The sequence below is a fragment of the Mastacembelus armatus genome, chromosome 13 (assembly GCF_900324485.2).
Source record: "Mastacembelus armatus chromosome 13, fMasArm1.2, whole genome shotgun sequence".
Classification (NCBI taxonomy): Eukaryota; Metazoa; Chordata; class Actinopteri; order Synbranchiformes; family Mastacembelidae; genus Mastacembelus; species Mastacembelus armatus.
In genome coordinates, this window is record NC_046645.1 from 360,074 (window position 1) to 378,517 (window position 18,444).

At 44.8% G+C, this 18,444-nt stretch overlaps 1 protein-coding gene across 3 annotated transcripts in view; it reads left to right on the forward strand.

Moving 5' to 3' along the window:
- The window catches only part of epha4l (eph receptor A4, like), a 51,224-nt gene that overhangs the window by 10,698 nt on the left and 22,082 nt on the right, over window positions 1–18,444 (forward strand). For all 3 annotated transcript variants that reach the window (XM_026321122.2, XM_026321131.2, XM_026321140.2), the window contains exon 4: window positions 12,836–12,991. In XM_026321122.2, coding sequence (XP_026176907.1) covers window positions 12,836–12,991 — 156 coding nt within the window. The remainder of the gene's footprint in view (window positions 1–12,835; window positions 12,992–18,444) is intronic.

Genomic DNA, 18,444 nt, shown 5'->3' on the forward strand with positions numbered 1-18,444 from the left:
TCTCCTCTCCTCCCATCTCCTCTCCTCTCCTCCTCTCCTCTCCTCCTCTTCTCTCCTCTCCTCTCCTCTCCTCCCATCTCCTCTCCTCTCCTCCTCTTCTCTCCTCTCCTCCCATCTCCTCTCCTCTCCTCCTCTCCTCTCCTCTCCTCCTCTTCTCTCCTCTTCTCTCCTCTCCTCCCATCTCCTCTCCTCTCCTCTCCTCTCCTCCTCTTCTCTCCTCTCCTCTCCTCCCATCTCCTCTCCTCTCCTCTCCTCCTCTTCTCTTTTCTCTCCTCTCTTCTCCTCTCTCCTCTTCCTCCTTCTCTCCCTCTCCCTCCTCCTCCTTCCTCCCCTCTGTCCTCTCCTCTCCTCCCCACTCCTATCCTCTCCTCTCCTGTCCTCTCCTCTCCTCTCCTCCCATCACTTCTCTCCTCTTCTCTCCTCTCCTCTCCTCCTCCTCTCCTCTCCTCCTCTCTCCTCTTCCTCCTCCTCCTCTCTTCTCTCCTTCCCTCTGCTCCTCTTCCTCTCCCTCTCCTCTCCTCTCCTCTCCTCCTCTTCCTCTCCTCTCCTCCTCTTCCTCTCCCTCTCCCTCTCCTCTCCTCCCATCTCCTCTCCTCTCCTCCTCTTCCTCCTCCTCCCATCTCCTCTCCTCCTCTCCTCTTCCTCCTCCTCTCCTTTCCTCTCTCCTTCTCTCCTCTCCCTCCTCTCCTCTCCTCCTCCTCCTCTCTTCTCTCCTTCCCTCTGCTCCTCTCCCTCTCCTCTCCTCTCCTCCTCTTCCTCTCCTCTCCTCCTCTTCCTCTCCCTCTCCCTCTCCTCTCCTCTCCTCCTCTCCTTCCCTCTCCTCCTCTTCCTCTCCTCTCCTCCTCTTCCTCTCCTCTCCTCCCATCTCCTCTCCTCCTTTTCCTCCTCCTCCTCTCTCCTCTCCTCTCCTCCCATCTCCTCTCCTCCTTTTCCTCCTCCTCCTCTCGCCTCTCCTCTCCTCCCATCTCCTCTCCTCTCCTCTCCCTCTCCCTCTCCTCTCCCTCCTCTCCTCTCCTCTCCTCTCCCTCTCCTTCTCCTCTCCTCCTCTTCCTCCTCTCCTCCTCTTCCTCCTCCTCCTCTCCTCTCCTCCTCTTCCTCCTCCTCTCCCTCTCCTCTCCCCTCTCCTCCTCTCCTCTCCTCCCATCTCCTCTCCTCCTTTTCCTCCTCCTCCTCTCTCCTCTCCTCTCCTCCCATCTCCTCTCCTCCTTTTCCTCCTCCTCCTCTCTCCTCTCCTCTCCTCCCCTCTCCTCTCCTCTCCTCCTCTCCCCTCCTCTCCTCTCCTCCTCTCCCTCCTCTCCCTCTCCTCTTCCTCCTCCTCCCATCTCCTCTCCTCCTCTTCCTCCTCCTCTCCCTCTCCTCTCCTCTCCCCTCCTCCTCCTCTCCTCTCCTCTCTCTCCTCTTTTTGAAAAGCATCCTGTCTTTGAAGCCTGCGATGGGAAGAGCGAGCGATTAAAGCAGTCACCAAGTGAATTAGCATGTCAAAAGGCCCTGAATCAATACCCCGGCTCTCTACCAGCCCAGCCTCAGTCCTTTAAGGCCCCATCCCTACTGCTCCCTCTTTCCTTTCACTGTTTCCCTTCTACTCCCTCGATTTTCTCCTGCACTCCTGCACACTCTCCCTCTTGCTCTCTTGCCCCTGTTTCTCTCTGTGCTCACTTTAAAATTTTCTTCCTCCCTTTCTCCAAACCGGTTTTCTCCTTGAGCGGACGGACGGAGAGAAGAGGCAGGGTTTCTAAAGGGAGATGGACGGATGTATAGGCAGAGAAAGACGGATAGTGAGAGAGAAGTGGACAGCGATCAAGTGGGCATGGGTGGACTGTTTCACAGAGAGGGGTTAGGAGAAAGAAAGTGGGCCTCTGCCACCTTCTTTATGCTGAAAGAGGCAAAACAGGCTCTTTTGCCATGAAGAGTGGTGGAGATGGGAAATGAAGAGGCAGGAAGGGAGAGTGAGAAGAAGAGACAGAACCATGGGGACAAGTGAAGTGGAAAGAGATTTAGTTCCAGTCTGGCAACGAAGCTTTTTCTACACTTCATCCATCGGTTCACCATTGCACGGAAATCCCTTTGATCTGGTGCAATGTGTTACTGATCGCCAAGACTGTGTGTGTGTTGAGAGACAGAGTGATTGTGTGTGTGTCTGAACCATTATCTGTCCTACATTTATTCTGTGCATCTGTCGCACCAGGCGCGTCACATGCTGTATCATAAACTTCTATTAATGTCCTAATCTGGTCGTGCGATCTGAGCCCAGAGACAAAGCAGCCGGAGCAGCTCTTCAGATGGACGGCCAACTCTCCCTCGGTGTCTGACAATGGGAGGCTGATTGCAAACACCTTGAAAATGTTTTATTTCTCCCTCTATCTTCCTCCTGCTGATTTCTATCTTAAGCTCTCTCCATCCTGCCGGGGTAATAGTAGGTGGTCTTTTCTTCTCTTTCGTTGTCATCCTTTTCTCTTGGGGTGCAGAGTTCAGTGGCCAAATCAAAGGCTGCTCCGTGGCAATCAGTTAGGGGTTATGACAAAAACCCTTGCAATAAAGGGCTGCTCTGTAATCTGATGGGCCCTGAGACTGGACGCAGTGCCCATTTTAATGAGCTGAGATCCCCCTTTGTAATCATGGTGCTGGAGGAAATGACACACTGGCTCTTTCTCCCTGAAAAAACACACACTTAGTGTGAACCTTTATGAAAGAAGAAGAAGGAGATGGAGGAGAAACTACATATAGGCTGTTCTGGACAACATCTGTCGCTGCAGTAGAGCTGCAGTGGGATTCTGGGCACCCAGGGTTGTGGAAATAAAGTCTCATTCATTATCTACATAAACAAACATGAGTTTGGAACATTTCCAAGGCTTGGATGGACATAAAACTCCACAAGCGAACAACTGCATTAGAGGAAAACTGGGTTGTTAATAATGTTGAAAGTAGAAGCCTGTGTATATAAAAACATGATTCATGTGCAGCTGACAGTGAGCTGGACCTTTGGTTTTTGTAGAAACCTGAAAATATGGTCAGCAGTTTAAACCAGTTCACTTTTAGTTTCTTCATCCATTTTTAATGATCTCTGCACCTACGTCACAGTCCGATTGCATCCAGCTGAACAATGAAACTGCTCTGCCATCTTCTTTGTAGCAGCAACAACTGAGGCTCATGGGAAGATTATTTCGACCTGTCCCCAATGCCAGAGTGAAAGAGTAGCGTTCAATTATCAAGGCGTTTCTGTGCTAAGGGTCATGTAGGCTATTATGTTTGTCTACCTGTTGTTTTATGTTACTCCTGGAAGTCACTACACCGGACTAAGAGATGCTGTGTTGAACAGTGAGCTATGGAGCCTGAGGGCTTTTTTTAAGCAGCTGGACACTGCTAGATCGCTGTTTCCTGCTAATTGGGTGATAGCTGTAACTTCATATTAGGCTTAGTGTGATATTGATGTTCTCAGCAGAGGCAGAGCTTTCCCCAAATGTTAAAATATGCTTTTAAAGTAAAACTGAAACGGGCATGAAGGAATCACTTAGTGCCTATTCTTGTAGCTGTCCCTGGTTTTAGTCCAGAAGTTTGAGATCAGGTGGATGATTTCTTGCTGCTGCTACTACATGTGTATGCACAATGCCATGCTTCTGTGTCAGACACACCGTGGGGTTGCCTGTAAGGGGAAAACCTGTGATGAGCTGAAATGTAATTTGTGGATGTGGAGGCTTCGCAGCACCGGGCGGTCCGAAGCTGCAGATCTCAGCCCAAGGCAGAGGTGTGTCCACGCTAGGGTACTTCTCTGGGATTAGAAACCTTGATCCTTCCTGATCCACAGCGGGCTGTCAAATACTGTTGGAAGGGGAGTAAGAAAAAAGAGACAAAATCCCTTGAAGGTTCAGACCATGGAGGAATGTGACAAGAAGAAAGAGGAGGAGGGAGACTGAGAAGAAAAGGAGGCATGAGCATATCCAAGTATAAATGTGTGTGACAGACAAACGTGTGGATAAGAAAGTAAAGAGAGAGAAAGATGAATTGACTCCTGTCTAACAGCCTTGATAAATGGCTGGTGATGTGAAAGGTGAAGTTGGGGGGTTATGGGTACAGACGGTGATCACTCTTTAAACAAGCCTAGTGCGGTTGTGTCACAACCTCCAACAGATGTGGTCGTAGAGCATGTTCAACACATTTGACCCGTTTTCATCGGAGTAATGGATATTTTACAGAATCTAATTTTAAAGCAAATCAAATGAGATAGTAGTGGAGACAATAGAGGCACAGTCTGTTTTTTGGACCACGGTTTGGTTCAATATAAGTGCTTTGTGTTTGGTGTGTAGAGATTGGCAGCGAAAAAGAAGAGAATAAAAGAAGTCGTGGACACATTTTTGGCAGCACTGCAGAGCATCAGTGCCGCTCGAATCGCAGTCAGAGCTGCCAAGTATGGAGCATCACCCGAAGTGGTGAAAGAAACCATAAAGATAAGGAGAGATAACAAAAAAGGCAGGAAGTGAACAGTACACATACTTGGAGTGAAAGAGGCTCGGTAGTCCAAGAAACACAAAACGTAACTTAGAAACTTGATTCTGGCTCTTTTCCAGTGGTGCCCACGCACTCGCTTCAAAGCCCACTGTGCACTTCAATCTCACAGCCTTTTGTCTCCCTCTTCCCGTCGTCAACCTGCCTGGGTCTGTCCTCGCTTCACCGCTAAAGGCTAAACCACATTAGCAGAGTATCTGTCTCTAAGCAGCACGAATTAAGCCCAGGCTCCTGTTACACAGCCCACACCCAGGCTCAACCAGTCACGTGCGCACAGCTAAATAATTTTGTGGATGCACGCACGAATCATGCCAGGCCATACCATGCGAACGTGAGCTGACAGTTTTAAGTTGAAGGGGGTATCGCTGTGAGAGGAGAAAGTGGCCTGAGGTGAGCGAGGTCAGAGGTTAAAGCAGTGACAGCCACAGTGGAGACCAGCCGACCGTCACTGGGTTGACATGAGCTGTTGAAGAGCTAGTGACCCAGGAAAGTTTGTATGTACCCTGACTGAGCGGACACACACACACACACACACACACACACACACACACACACAAAGGATGCATATAACTTCATGTAGACACACACAATGCAAAGTCACAGTGGTTCTCAAGGACACACACCCTCATGCACACACACATGCACAATAGAAGGTGTCGTGAGGCCCCAGACAGACTGTCGTCTGGGAGCTACAAGTAGATTAGCTAAACAAACAACCTAAAAATATTCCTTTTCACCCGCAAGTCAACCCTCTCTAACCCCTCCTCGTAGCACACCGGGCCGCTTCGAAAAATCCAACAAAGTTTATGTTGAACTTGCCCCTAAGACCGCAGACAACTAGGTAATTAAAGTTTTGTGTGTGTGTTTCTGCACCCTTAAGTGTTGACAGATGTGTGTTCATGCTGATCCAACGAACTGTATGTTTTTCAATCTGATTTACTACAGTGGTTTGATTAGAGCCTCCTAAACTCACGTATTGTATTTTATTTGTCCTGCATCCCATTTGATCAAGTGGCCACATAATAAATGTTCAAGTGGAGTATTGGGTCAGATCCCTTTTTCCTTTGCAATAACTAATAATTAAACGAAGCTTTTGTTTCTAATGAAATGGAAAATAATTTATTTTGGATTGTTTGTCCATTAAAAACCCCAAGCTGTAGGTTTCAATAAAACAAGCAATTTACACTGAGCATTCAAGAATTGTGATGAGAATTTTCCACCATTTTATTTAGAAAAAAAAAAAATCAATTAATTAAAACAATAATCAACAAATTATTAAACTATAAAAATCTTTAGTTCTCTCTTTAGTTGGTGTAATATTGGTCCTTTGAGGTTACATGACATTGTGATATATTTGATTTGTACTGGTGTAATCATTCATATTCAATTAATTTGTTTTATTGAACTATTTACTCTCATGTGTCTCATTTGTAAAGAACGATGTAACATGCTTTAAATCCATTAATGCAGAATCTGTGTTAGATGAGAAAGTGCATAGAAAACCATGGGCGATATTAAATTTATTACATGGAGCTCTGCTTAGTTTTTCATTTGTAATGTGATCTTCGTGATCAAGTAAGTAGAATGAGACTATTTTCATTTCACTGAACTAAAACAGTCAAACCCATAACTTTTCTCTCTTGTTATGATGCAGCATTTAATACACTGAATATCTCTACACTGGAAAAACCAAATCCCAAATAAAAATAAATCCAGTTTCGTGATATTCAAGTGGCGCTGACTTATGGCCCAGCTCTCAAATGTCTATGGCATATAGTGTGCAAGAATGAATAAAAGTGCAATTAGCTTAGGTTATGTTCACAGAACTGTCCATTGTGTGTGTTGCATTGTGGGCGATTGAAGTGATTTGTTATGTATTTGTGCTGCAGTTTGACACGTGGGTTGCATTTGTTTACAGAATTGCATATGAGGCCCCACTGAGACAGCTTCCTTATCTCTTCCTTTTCCTCTTCACCTATTCTTAGTGTGTATTTGTGTGTTCTCACACATCCTCCCTTTTCCTGCCCCATTCTGTCCAACTCGCCACAAGTAGAATAGTTCGCTCTCCGCATTGTTCAGTTTGTGCCCACGTGTTCCCTCGCACATTAGCATGTGCCCCCACTTTCCAAATCTTTATTTTGTCAAATAATCAAATTGAAATGCAGTTGTAAACAATATCAGGTAAATGTGCTAGAGTCGCAGCTTACTCACACACACACCCATGGAGACACACACACCCAACATGAGTCTGAAGCCCCTGGAGAGCCTGGGGAAACTGAACCAAGACAATACCTTGACTGAGTTTATTTACCTTACGTCCTCCCTGCTGCACTCCTGTCCCCAGACACAAAGCCTATTGGGTTGATGTGTGTGTGTCTTTGTGTATGATTGCATGGTATTACAAAGTGTGTCTGTGTAGTCCAGAGTGCCTGTGAAGGGCTTTGTGTGCATACCTGAGAGTGTGCAGGTGTGAAGAGGTTTGTAAGCCTCTGTTTATGTGTGTCTCTGTCTTGTTTGCCTTGAATTATAGCCCATTACCCACCTGCTTTGTGAATCTTGGGTTGCAAAAGGGCTTTAGTGCGTTGGAGCTTTGCCCAAGTTTGGTTAGTGCCATTTTTACAGACCTGGCATCGGCGCAGAGGTGGAATCTGAGTGGCCCCCACCAAAGGTAGCCAAGTCAAATAGTGTTTCACTAAAGATGGATCTGTTTCCTGCCTGTACCTCTTTCCCTACCGCGCATCTCTCGGCTTTCTCTGTCCTTTTTAACCTCCTTTTGCATGTGTTTCACTTTAGCTGTTCGTTTTGTGTCTTTTTGTCTTACATTCATTATTCTGGCTCTAATTTTTAGGTGTGGTATTTGTCCAAGTGGCTGGGTGGAACACCTCAGATTTTTGTGATATAACCATTCTACTAATATTCTTTGTTAAGGCTGGGATCGAGAAATTAGGGAGGAAGTTGAGGCCTACGTGTCAGTAAGAACGCAGAGACCATGGTCTGCAGGAAGGCCGCAGAACAATATTTCAATTTTTTCAGTTATGCAATTCAAACAGTAACAATATAGGTGGCACCACAGTGTGCTTTTAACAAACACGCTCTGTACTGGAGCAGGAAATGGCAGAACCTCTTGCTATGGTTCAGAAAGGTTTTTTACATGACAAATGTGTAGGTTGTGAACACGTGAAATAGTGCCAGTTCAGGTTGCAGGCGTTGACTTTGGATCCAAATGACAAATCAGCACAAAGAAAAGTAGGTTGTATTCTGAAGGATATAATCTTTATATTATTATCTTTTTTTTTTTCCTTTCAGGGTTTACTTTTGTTTTAAATTTAATTTTTACAACGTTTTGCTCGTCTAGTTCTTTGGCTGGCGCCTATGTGTGTAAGTTACAGATATTTTAATTTGGACAGCGTCTTGGGTGGTACTGCAGAAAATACAGTTATAAATCATCCAGCATTTGACAGACAACCTGCTGGCAAATCCCGGACCCCCTGGCACTGGCCTCCATCAGCAAAGCTGCAGTGATTGTCAGCAAGAGTGGACTGTGTGTTATTAACATCGTTAGCCTCACTGGCTTTTGTTCTTATCCTTCATTAACACTGGTAAGGATGTCAACCCACATGTCACTACTCGACTTTTTTGGTTTTGCATGTTAAAAGATGTTACCACAAGTATGGGACTTTTCCCCCCCGGGGGTCAAGGTCAAGATGTGTGTCGAGTGTATGTCATCAATCATGGTGATCAGTTTCGGTGGCCGTGTGTCCCTCATCCATCACGCTGATGGGTTTCGCTGGCCGTGTGGCTGTGTGTCGCCGTCAGGGCCGGAGGTAATTAATAACCCCCGAGGACGGAATTAATGAGTTAACCTGCTCCACTCTCCTGCTGTTCCAGTGACAGATGCTAACGGTCAGCAGCTAGTTATCCCTGCTGATATGCCAGTGGCTCAGGTGTAGTGATGTGGATGGTCTTTTATGGTCCATATACATGTCCGTGTGGGAATAAACAATATATACGTTGTTTTAACCACAGCCACAAACTTGGAGCTGTTTGTCTTTGGCAGCAGCTTCATCTGAATAATGAGAAAAGAGAAAAACAGAGAGTGAAGAGATACAAAGGCAGAGGGATATGGCAGAAAGGCCATTTGAATAGAGATCGCTGGCTCCTCAAGGTGCAGGAGAAGGAGAGACTCTCCTTGCCCTCAGGTCCTGAAAGCCGATCGCATCATTTTTTGAAAGAGTGTCTTTGTGAAGACGCCTCTGACTGCTCTTCTGAAGAACGCTCGCTGTCTGTTATGACTAAAAAGAGTGACTGAGTTTTCATCACCCAAAGAAGATGAAACATAGCCTTGAAAAGAGGTAAAGCGCCATAGTTTGAACTTAATTCTCTTGTTTTCATTACAAGAGAGGCAATTGTTCTGCCTGGGCAGGCCTACTTATTGTGTGCCGTGTGCTGGGTGTTATATTCCTGGGGCTTTTAGTTGGCTATTGTAGCACAGGTTTGCTCTCATGCTTTCAGTCCCTAGTGTATAGGATGCTTTGTTGTGTAGGCTGCAGAATAGCTTGCCTATCAGGCTTTGCATGCGGGTCACTCAAGGTGGGCTGCAGTGGGTGGGTGTGTGGGTAGATGTGGTTTTATTTGGCAGCAGTGTAGGGAGCGTCCATGACTGTTCAAAGCCTGGTGTGTAGGCTGTTGCCACTCAGAGGAAAACTTAGCTGGGTATTAGTTGACTCGTGTGTGGGTAGCCATCATTGTATCATTAGCTTTTGTGCACTCTTCTTTCTTGCAGATGGCCTGTCGATGGTTTTGTCTTAAACATAATTCCTGCTTTCCCCTCCCCTCACGTGGTGCAACCAATTCAGCCAGCAGGATCCCCAACCTACAGACAAAACTACTCATTAACTCTCACAACCCTCTCCCTCCACCGTTCTCTGCCCCCTTTGCTCCAAACATACTTTAGCTTACAGACAACGGGGATGGGGATGGGGATGGGGATGGGGATGGGGATGGGGCGGGAGAAGGTCTGACAAAAGGGAAAAAAGAGTAAAGCCAGAGAGGAGGATTGAATGAGTGAAAGAGCTGCCAGGGGAGAAAGGAAGAAGAATGCGATGTCCCAGTCCTTGAGGGATTCCATTTTTTCCCTTTCCAGAATAGAACAGTAAGTCACCAGTCTCTTTGTCTGCCTTTGATCTCTCAGCTCAGGGATTTGGCACCTGACAAACCCTCTCTGTCTGAAAGGAGACCTGCTGAGAGAAAACCTGGGAGAGTGGGAGAGCTAGAGGGTGAAGGAAAGTGAGAAAAATAATACAGGAGCGTTGGAGCAAAGGGTCGAAAAGGGAGACAGTATTATAAAAAAATGCTTTGGAAAAATTGGGTTAGATGTTTGAGGGCTGTATGAGAGGATATGATGAGGGCTTCTCAGCTCAGACCCCATAAAAACTAAATACATGTGTTCATGTGTGTCTGTATTTGCGTCTGAGTGTGGGTTTGCCACGGCTGCCCCGGACAGTGATAAATCCAGCGAGTCTTAAGGGAGATTCCTCTCTGAAGCCATGCCACGGTCTCTTGGACCACCCACTACCGCGGTCTCTTCCCTCACACACACACACACACACGCTCACTCCTAATAGGAAGCAAATTCCACAGCTTTACTTGGATATCGGCCTTTCTTCCCCCCTGACTATTCCTTTCTGCGGGGCAGTTGCTGCTATAAACAAGCTCTCGTATGTTGACATCACATTTTCAAACACCGTTTCTGAAATGCAGAGTTTCAAACCACAGAGAAAGATGCCACAGCTTGTCTATGGCAAACAGGGATTTGAAGATGTGCAAGGAATTTTAGGACAGCTTGTGGGGACTTTGAATTCAGCCTGGGACGGCTTAATCATTGATGAGTCGAAACTCATCAACCATGCACAGTTTGACGTGGCCCGTTCTTTAAAGAGGCACAGGACTCAATTAACTCTACCCCCGGCTTTTAGCGAGGAACCATCATCTCAAACAACTGGTTGACCCCAGTCTCAACTCGGACACTTTCCTGATCAGCGCACATGTATAAACCTTAAGACAGTTTTGTGTTTTGTCACCTGAAGCGACCTCAACCTTTTCAACAATACCTACAAATCTCAGTGTCCTTTTGTCTCTAGTGATGAGATTGGGTGTTGAAAGATTGCTTTAAGATAGAGAGATAACATAAAGTGCCTCCCGACTAATCTCTCCTCTTTTATTGCAACTGTGAAGAAAAGAAACGGAGGCTTCACGTACCCCTGCAGGCTGCAATCAAAGAGGCCCTTAGCGTAGCGTTAGCGGTTGAAGCTGCAGGGATTTAACCCTGATTGACTGAGTGGGGATGGGCAAAGAATGGCTCAGCAGGTAGCAGCTAGCCTGGTTCGGTTAACGCCATGCAGTGCTAATCCCACTGCTGTGGACTAAAGAAGCCTAACTTTATTACGGCTCCAAGAGAGGGATTTCCCAGTATTTTAGTAGGTTTGTGGATTTCCTCTGCTGTTTGTTTGTGTGAGCATGTTGGGTGGAATGTGTGTTTTTGTTGGAGGACAGACTTCCTCCTCGCTGCGGTGCACAGTATATGGATAGGCACCAATTTGATTTGCGGTGTGGTGAACACATGTGGGACTTTGTTTTTGTGACTGGCCTTTTGTATGTAACATCTCCTGATGTATTTATGACCGTGACATTAAAACCCATACATTTCCCATCTGAGCTGTGTATGTACAGCAACTCTGTGTGTGTGTGTGTGTGTGTGTGTGTGTGTGTGTGTGTGTGTGTGTGTGTGTGTGTGTACATGTGTGTGCAGGGGAGGAACGCTTTGCCCTCGCCAACTATAAGTGTGTAATTATCTGATTTATACTGGGTATGAATTTACCCATCTGTCCCCAGTGGGTCTTTTTACTTCATAAAAAAACAGACACACACACATTTACACACATTCACACACACCACCCACTCTCTGAAAGCCTAAACCACCAACCCTCATACTGTTTGCCCTGCTCTGCCAAGCTCAGGTTAGCCTTTTTAACTGACAGGCTATTTGGTCCAATCGGTGTTGCGACTGTCTCTGCTGCACCTCTCAGAGAATTGTTCTTTTGTTCTCCTCTTCTGGTTCAGCGCCCAGGGGGTGAAATATAACCCTGCTAAGTTTCCCCGGCCATTACAGGAACGGATAGATGAGGGAGAAACTCCTTGAAACACGAGCCTGCCGATCAAACTGTTGCTCAAAAGAAAGGCGAGCACTGTCGCCAAAAGTTGGGAAGGTGTCACTTAGGTTACAATTTCAGACTGAGGTGTGTACATTTCACTAGGTGTGTGTGTGTGTGTGTGTGTGTGTGTGTGTGGCCCCACAGAATGAAAACATCCTTGGGAGAGTGACAGCTCTACTGGTGTGCCAAGTGTGGTGGCATTTGTTTGTTAAATGGTCTGAAATGCCAACGGCTCTGGTTTCACTGCAGCTCCAAGTCTTGTCAATAGAGCATAGGTTAAATTAGTGAGAAAGACAACAGGCAGGTATTTGAAATTCTCTTTTCCTCAGAGGAAACAGCGCCCTTCAGTTACGTTATGTTGTTTTTGATAATAGAACACTGGTTTTTGACAAAGGAGGAACAGGAGAAAGAGGGACGATAAAAACAGAGAGGAAGGATTTGGGAGAGACATAGACGCCTCTGGATAATCTTTTGTTTTCTTGTTGCTAATTGGGGGAAAATTGGCAAGATCACAATATTTTCTTCTATTAAACTGGAGAACAACTGTTTGAAGTCAAGACCAATGCTCTGGCATCTTATTGCCCAAATGTTAGGCAGTCGCACTTATCAACTTCATTGGTGATATTAAAATGTCTTTTGGATGATATTTATTAGGAGTGGCAAAGGCCATTCAGTCACTTAATTCCAGAAAAAATAGCTTGAGACTCACAGACATTCATGGTTGTTTCTGTAAATATTTTCTTCTAATATCTTTGATAATCCCGACTTTCTGTCCAAAAGAAACGTTGCAACAGTTAAATTCATTTAGTACCTGCACTGATGCAAAACTACAACTTTGATTAATGTGAATAAACAACTGGTAGCAGCAAAGGTCGCTAAATGAGGACGTTTACAATAAACAGTAAACATTACACTTCACATTAGCCGATCATTTGTGAGAACGTTTGCATGCGGACCTTATTATTATTATTATTATTAGCTATCACTGTGAGGCCCTGCAGGACCACTTTTCTCTAGAACCGTCCCGTCCTTTACATGACATACTTGTGTATCAGGTGTGATGTTGCACACGTACCTCACATCTAACCAAACCAATCCTCTCCTATGTCCTTGTTATCTTCCAGCCTGTAAGATTGGCTACTACCGCGCTCTGGCCACCGATGGCTCCTGTTCCAAGTGCCCGCTCCACAGCTACTCTGTGAGGGAAGGATCCACCTCCTGTGCTTGTGACAAGGGATACTTCCGCTCTGAAACCGACCCAGCATCCATGCCCTGTACCCGTAAGTACACTCAAAACTACACATGACATGCAATAATAATAATAATAATAATAATAATAGTAGGCTGTGCATTACAGTGATTTGACAACAGCCTAATCTTTCGTGCAGAGCGTGCTGCTTTATAGTGTATTAGCAACACTATACTAAATGCACCCTCACACACCTCACACACACAGAACTACTGCCTTCGCCTAAACATGGTCATGGATTCTGTCTCTTTCACACACAATGTCAATGTGGATTATCCCCTTACACACAGAGACAGCCTTTCTGCACACACATAAAGCAGGCAGCTGCCGGTTTAATAGGTGTCTTTTGATTCCAGGTGGTACTTAGTGATCAGTCATGGTGACAGAAAACTAATGAGGGTATAAACCGCTGCATCCCAGATTCAGTCTTCCACAGAGAGACCGCAAAAGGGTGAGAACAATGAAGAAAGACGACTACAGTTAAAATGTTAGCGATGATGCAGGGAGGCGATGAAAAAGGTGGAATAAACAGGGGCAGATGGAAAGCTAAGGGATGTACGCTGAGGATGAAGAAGATGTTGATAGAGAAAAGGGTAAGGTGCCCAGAAAGTGGAACTGCATTGAGCTGAAGATGTTCAGTGTTATATTTCTCGGAGTTTGTCTTCACTTTTCTCCATCCGCCTGTGTGAGTCAACCCCTGGTGAATCTGGTTCTTCCAATCCTCGCCTCTGACTCACTGTGACTGTGATAACAAATATTGTTACCAATCTTGCTGCCTAATGATACCTCTTCCTTTTTTAGACCTCAGTCCCTCTCTGAGTCAAGAAACTGGGAGTTTGTACTGGTAGAAATACACACTGCACAAAAAGAAAAACCAACAAAACACACAAAGCCCTACACTCATTCCGCAGGAAAATAACAGCATTCATACTTTTATATGACAGACATTTGTGCATGAGTGGGTATGGGTCATAAAGCAATTTTAACAACCAAAGCATCTGTTAAGTTGCTTAACTCACAGTTGGCTCGCCATTCGGCCCGAATGATCTGAAGTTCCTGTGGATTCATCACCGAGCAAAACAGTTTATTGAATCAGATGAGCAGCCAAAGCTGTAACACTCAACTGTCTAATCAGAAACAAAACTTAAGGGCTGCTAATTATTCCCCTGCTCTGTGGAACCTATGCAGGTTCATAAACAATGTGCTATTGTGGAATATTTTCACGACCAAGAATATGACTCACTCTGTGTAATCTGCAAAACCCTTGATTGAATTTTGGCTACGGTTTAATTTTTGCACTGCTTTCCCCAGTGTCATTACACCAAAGTTTGCTTAGGCTTTATGTCTAACAAATAGAAACGCTTTTGTTAATACACTCCAACTGTCACTGGAGCTGCCATATAGGCTAACAATGGAACGTAGCATGTTGAGTATTTATTTACATGAAAATGCCCCATAAGTTAATGGAATAGCTTTTACTGCAGGTTACAGTCAGCTTTCTCTTTTTGTCTCAGCTTAACTGTCACACCTGCTTTGTCTGTTTGGGACTGGGCATCAGAGAAACCTAAACCCCCATGGCAGGTTTCTCTGAGAGAACACTGATTTCTCTGCCACGTATATGGATAACCAGGTTTCTAATCAGCTTTTTTACACGTGCACATGTGCATGCCCAAAAAACTGCAGACAGGGAAAGTACCGGAGTGGAGTGGCTGGTTGCAGGGAGAGATCATTACATGACGTGATGCCTTCGCGTATTTACAGTAAGTCTGCACAAAGTCCAACTAAAGTCCTGGTTTCTCTGTGTGAAAATAGAGCAGCAATGATCAGTCGATTAGCTTGACAAATTATTATAACCTGTTTTTTTTTTTTTAAGTATCAAATGTGTAGGTGTAAAAATACTTTCCATTGGATGTTATGATCCGATATATTCAATAGATCTTATCCTGATGCGAGTGATATTTCCCACTGATCTGACTCTGGATTTTAGTTTTGTTTGTTCTTTAATAAAATTTCCACTGATACCAAGAGTTTCTTGGTTTAAATAAAAGCATGAGGCTAAGTCCTGAATCATATGCTGCTGCTCTTACAGTCCCATCATAATATATTGAGCTAATACTCTGGAGCTCATCCCCATTGTCCTGTTAGTCAGAATGGCATGTGAGCATGGCTGCTGCAAGCAACAGCTGTCAAAGCTCATTACTTGGTTGATTTTATAGGACCCTGCATGCCATAACTACTAGATTCCTAAGTCCCCGGTTTAGGAACTCAGCATTAGCCAGGCTTTTTCACTGACCTTTGCCCCATCTCGTCAGCCGGTCAACATTTGAGCTTTGAACTCTCACCCTGTCTGTCATCTGCTGTTTTCTTGCCTTGTGATTTTTTTTTTTTTTTTTTTTTTTTTTTTTTTACTTCTCACCCACGTTACAGCTCTGTAATTACAGCTGTCACTCATGCATCCGTCCTCATCCACATTTTGTCTTTGCTCTCCCGTTCGCTGAAAACCCACCGTGAGTCATAAACACAAAAAAATCCTCTTAAAAGTCATTTCCCAGTTTGCTTTGCTGAAGGTCAGGCTGGGGAAGAGTCGCTATCTCTGGTAATTGGGGTGCATGCCTGTGTGTTTATGGGTAATTGAAAATGTTTTTGCCTTCCCTTGGTTCTGGGTCCAGCTATGCAGGATGGTGATTAAAACTGGAAGTTGTATTTCTTTCGTTGTGGAGGTTACTCGGTTTGTCTGTTAGCACCTTTCTTGTCTTGTGCTCTTTGCCCATTTGCAGCAGTTGCTCTTTTGCTGTGAGTTTAATGTGGGCTTCATTTGAGCAAAACACTTGCTTTCTAGATTAGAAGCAAGAACCAGTCCAGTCATTTGCCTCCCACACTTTGGATCAACCTGCCTGAGGAACTTGGCACGATAAATAACTTCTATCACTTCTTAAAAACAGATTTTTGGACATTTTCATTGCTGTGAAAATCTTTTTCACCACTTTTTGGTTTATTTTTATGTTGCCTGTCTTCCTGGCTTCCTGCTTTCATTGTTCTTGGTGTCTTTTTTAGCCTACCTTTGTTGTCATTAATTGTGTTTTTCATTGTAAAGTGCTTTTGCAGATTTGCTTTTAAAAACAGCAGAAAGTGTTTGAACTTTTACCATGTGGTTCACATGGTTCGTAGGCAGATGTCTGTAACGAGTACAGCACTTAAAATATTTGGAGAAATTTATAAGAAGCAACTCTCCAGTTTTCAGAAGCAAACAGTTTATTATGCAACATTAAAATATTTTCAGGGCTAAATCAGAAATACACATGGCTAACGGTAGGTGAGTGTAAATACACATAGTGGACATTGCAGAGCAGTAATGAGGACCAGGGACAGACACCCGTGGGAGCTGGTTATTCTGCTGCGTTCGGGTTATAAGGAGGGGTTGTTCTCCATTTTGGGGTTTCTGTTGGCTCTTGATGTGTTTCTCAGATTTTCCCCAGTTTTCATAGTCGTGGTTTGGTAGGGGAAGAGGGAGGCACAGAGCAAGGAATGATCGCAGAGCTGGGAGGACTCAAGGGGGCATTGAATGAATCCCAGCCGGCTGGTAATAGTGGGGTCGATGCTCCAGCCAATTTAGCCGCTCTCTGCCGGGGTCCTGCGCAACACTTGGCTAACAATTACTGATAGAACGAGACAGAAAGAGAGAAGGATGAAAGGAGAGAGTGAGAGTGTGCAGAGAGGACAGATGGAGAAAGGGAGTGGAGTAAAAATGAGACAGATTAAAGGAGGTGGAAAGACAGAAAAGAAAAAAGGCTCCAAGCAAATTGCAAGGCCATAAATGAGTGGAAAAGGAGACGAGGGAAAGAAAAATCACCAACTTTCTTTAGGACAAACTTTCTCCCCTGGATTCCACTTGTAAGGAGGCCATGTTGTGCTAACGTTGTAAAAAGGTTGTGGGAGCATTATGCTCCTGTCTCCCTCCTCCGCTCTCTCTCCGAGGATTAATTACCGGGTGTCAGTCACAGCCGACGGCTCTCCCACGCTCCCTTGCTCCCACCAGTGCATTCTGGGAGAGCGACAGGTACAGCCAAAGGTAGATTGTCTTTGTGTGTGTGTGTGTGTGGTGCAGGGAGGAATATTGACATGTGGCGTAATATGTTAAAAAATTATACAATCATAAAGTTTTATAGCAGTGTTGCAACTCTTGTCATAGCAACAAGCAAAATAATCTGATTATACACACACACACACACACACACACTCATGTGTTAATATATTTGTGAGGCTATTACTCATTAAATAGTTCTGCAGCTTTAGAAATACACACTTACTTAAAGCATAAAAAGTAAAAACAACTTGCCTGGAATAAAAATCTTAAACTCAAATTTGGACAGTAAGACACACGAATGGTGCTGATTCTCTCATGTAATGCAGCAATAAAGTCACACACAGTTGAGTGAGACAGGGAGCAGAGTTTATAGTTGGGCATAGCGCACTGACAAAGGCACTATTATAATGACTTTGGGTGTAGGCACCTTAATTTAGAAACCCCATCTGTAATTTGTCCCCATTGTCTAAAAAGTGGATGGTGGGAATGAGGTGAAAGAGAGGGAGGAAAAGGGGGAGAGCGAGTCTTTATCATAATTTCTAACAAGAATTTATTAATAAGTTTTCATCGAAGGCTGCAGCTGGTGGGAGAATCCGGATGTTATATATTATATATTAGCATCAGTTCGCTTGTGTTCACTGTTATCGACCCATTGGCTCATTCTGAGTTAGAGAGACCTCACCCACTACAACCCAGTTCTGTTCCCCGTCTCCATCCATCCAACCCTGCTCTAATCTGTGTCATTCTGCTTCCTGGTTGAACAGACAGTATTCGTCTTTTTCATTTGTCCTTCTCCATCTCCTTCCTCTCAGTCTTTGCTCATTTTCCACTATCTGCCAGATGAATGCTGGAATACTATGCAAATCCATTCCATACACATAAGGGCATCTTGAATCCACGTTTCACGGGTAAAACTGTACATACACGTCTTTATTGTTATGGCAACACTCATGCACAAACACAGATTTATTCCTCCTCGGGCGACCACGTGCACACACTCCTACACGTTGTCCCCTCTGCTGCTCTCCATGTCTCTGTGAAATCACTCATCGCCACTCCACTCCTCCAAAAATAACACCGATAATTAATTTCCGTTGTGAAATGATTCGTCTGTGGACTGACCAGCTTTCATATTTCACCCTGCATCGATCCCCCAGCCGCCTCGCGTGCGCTTCATTAGTCATAGGGAGCGCACGCGAGGCTGGGAAAACAGACAAGGGGAGAGGGAGAGCGAGTTAAGTCAATTACTGCCACTTACGTTTGAAAGCAATACACAAAAACATATTAATTACAATAGAGCTGACATGTAAATTGGTATTGATGAGCAGGGGAGTTTGTGTCACATCTGTGGAGCCGCTCTATTATAGAAATATAGCATGTAGATTTGACATCAAAGCAGG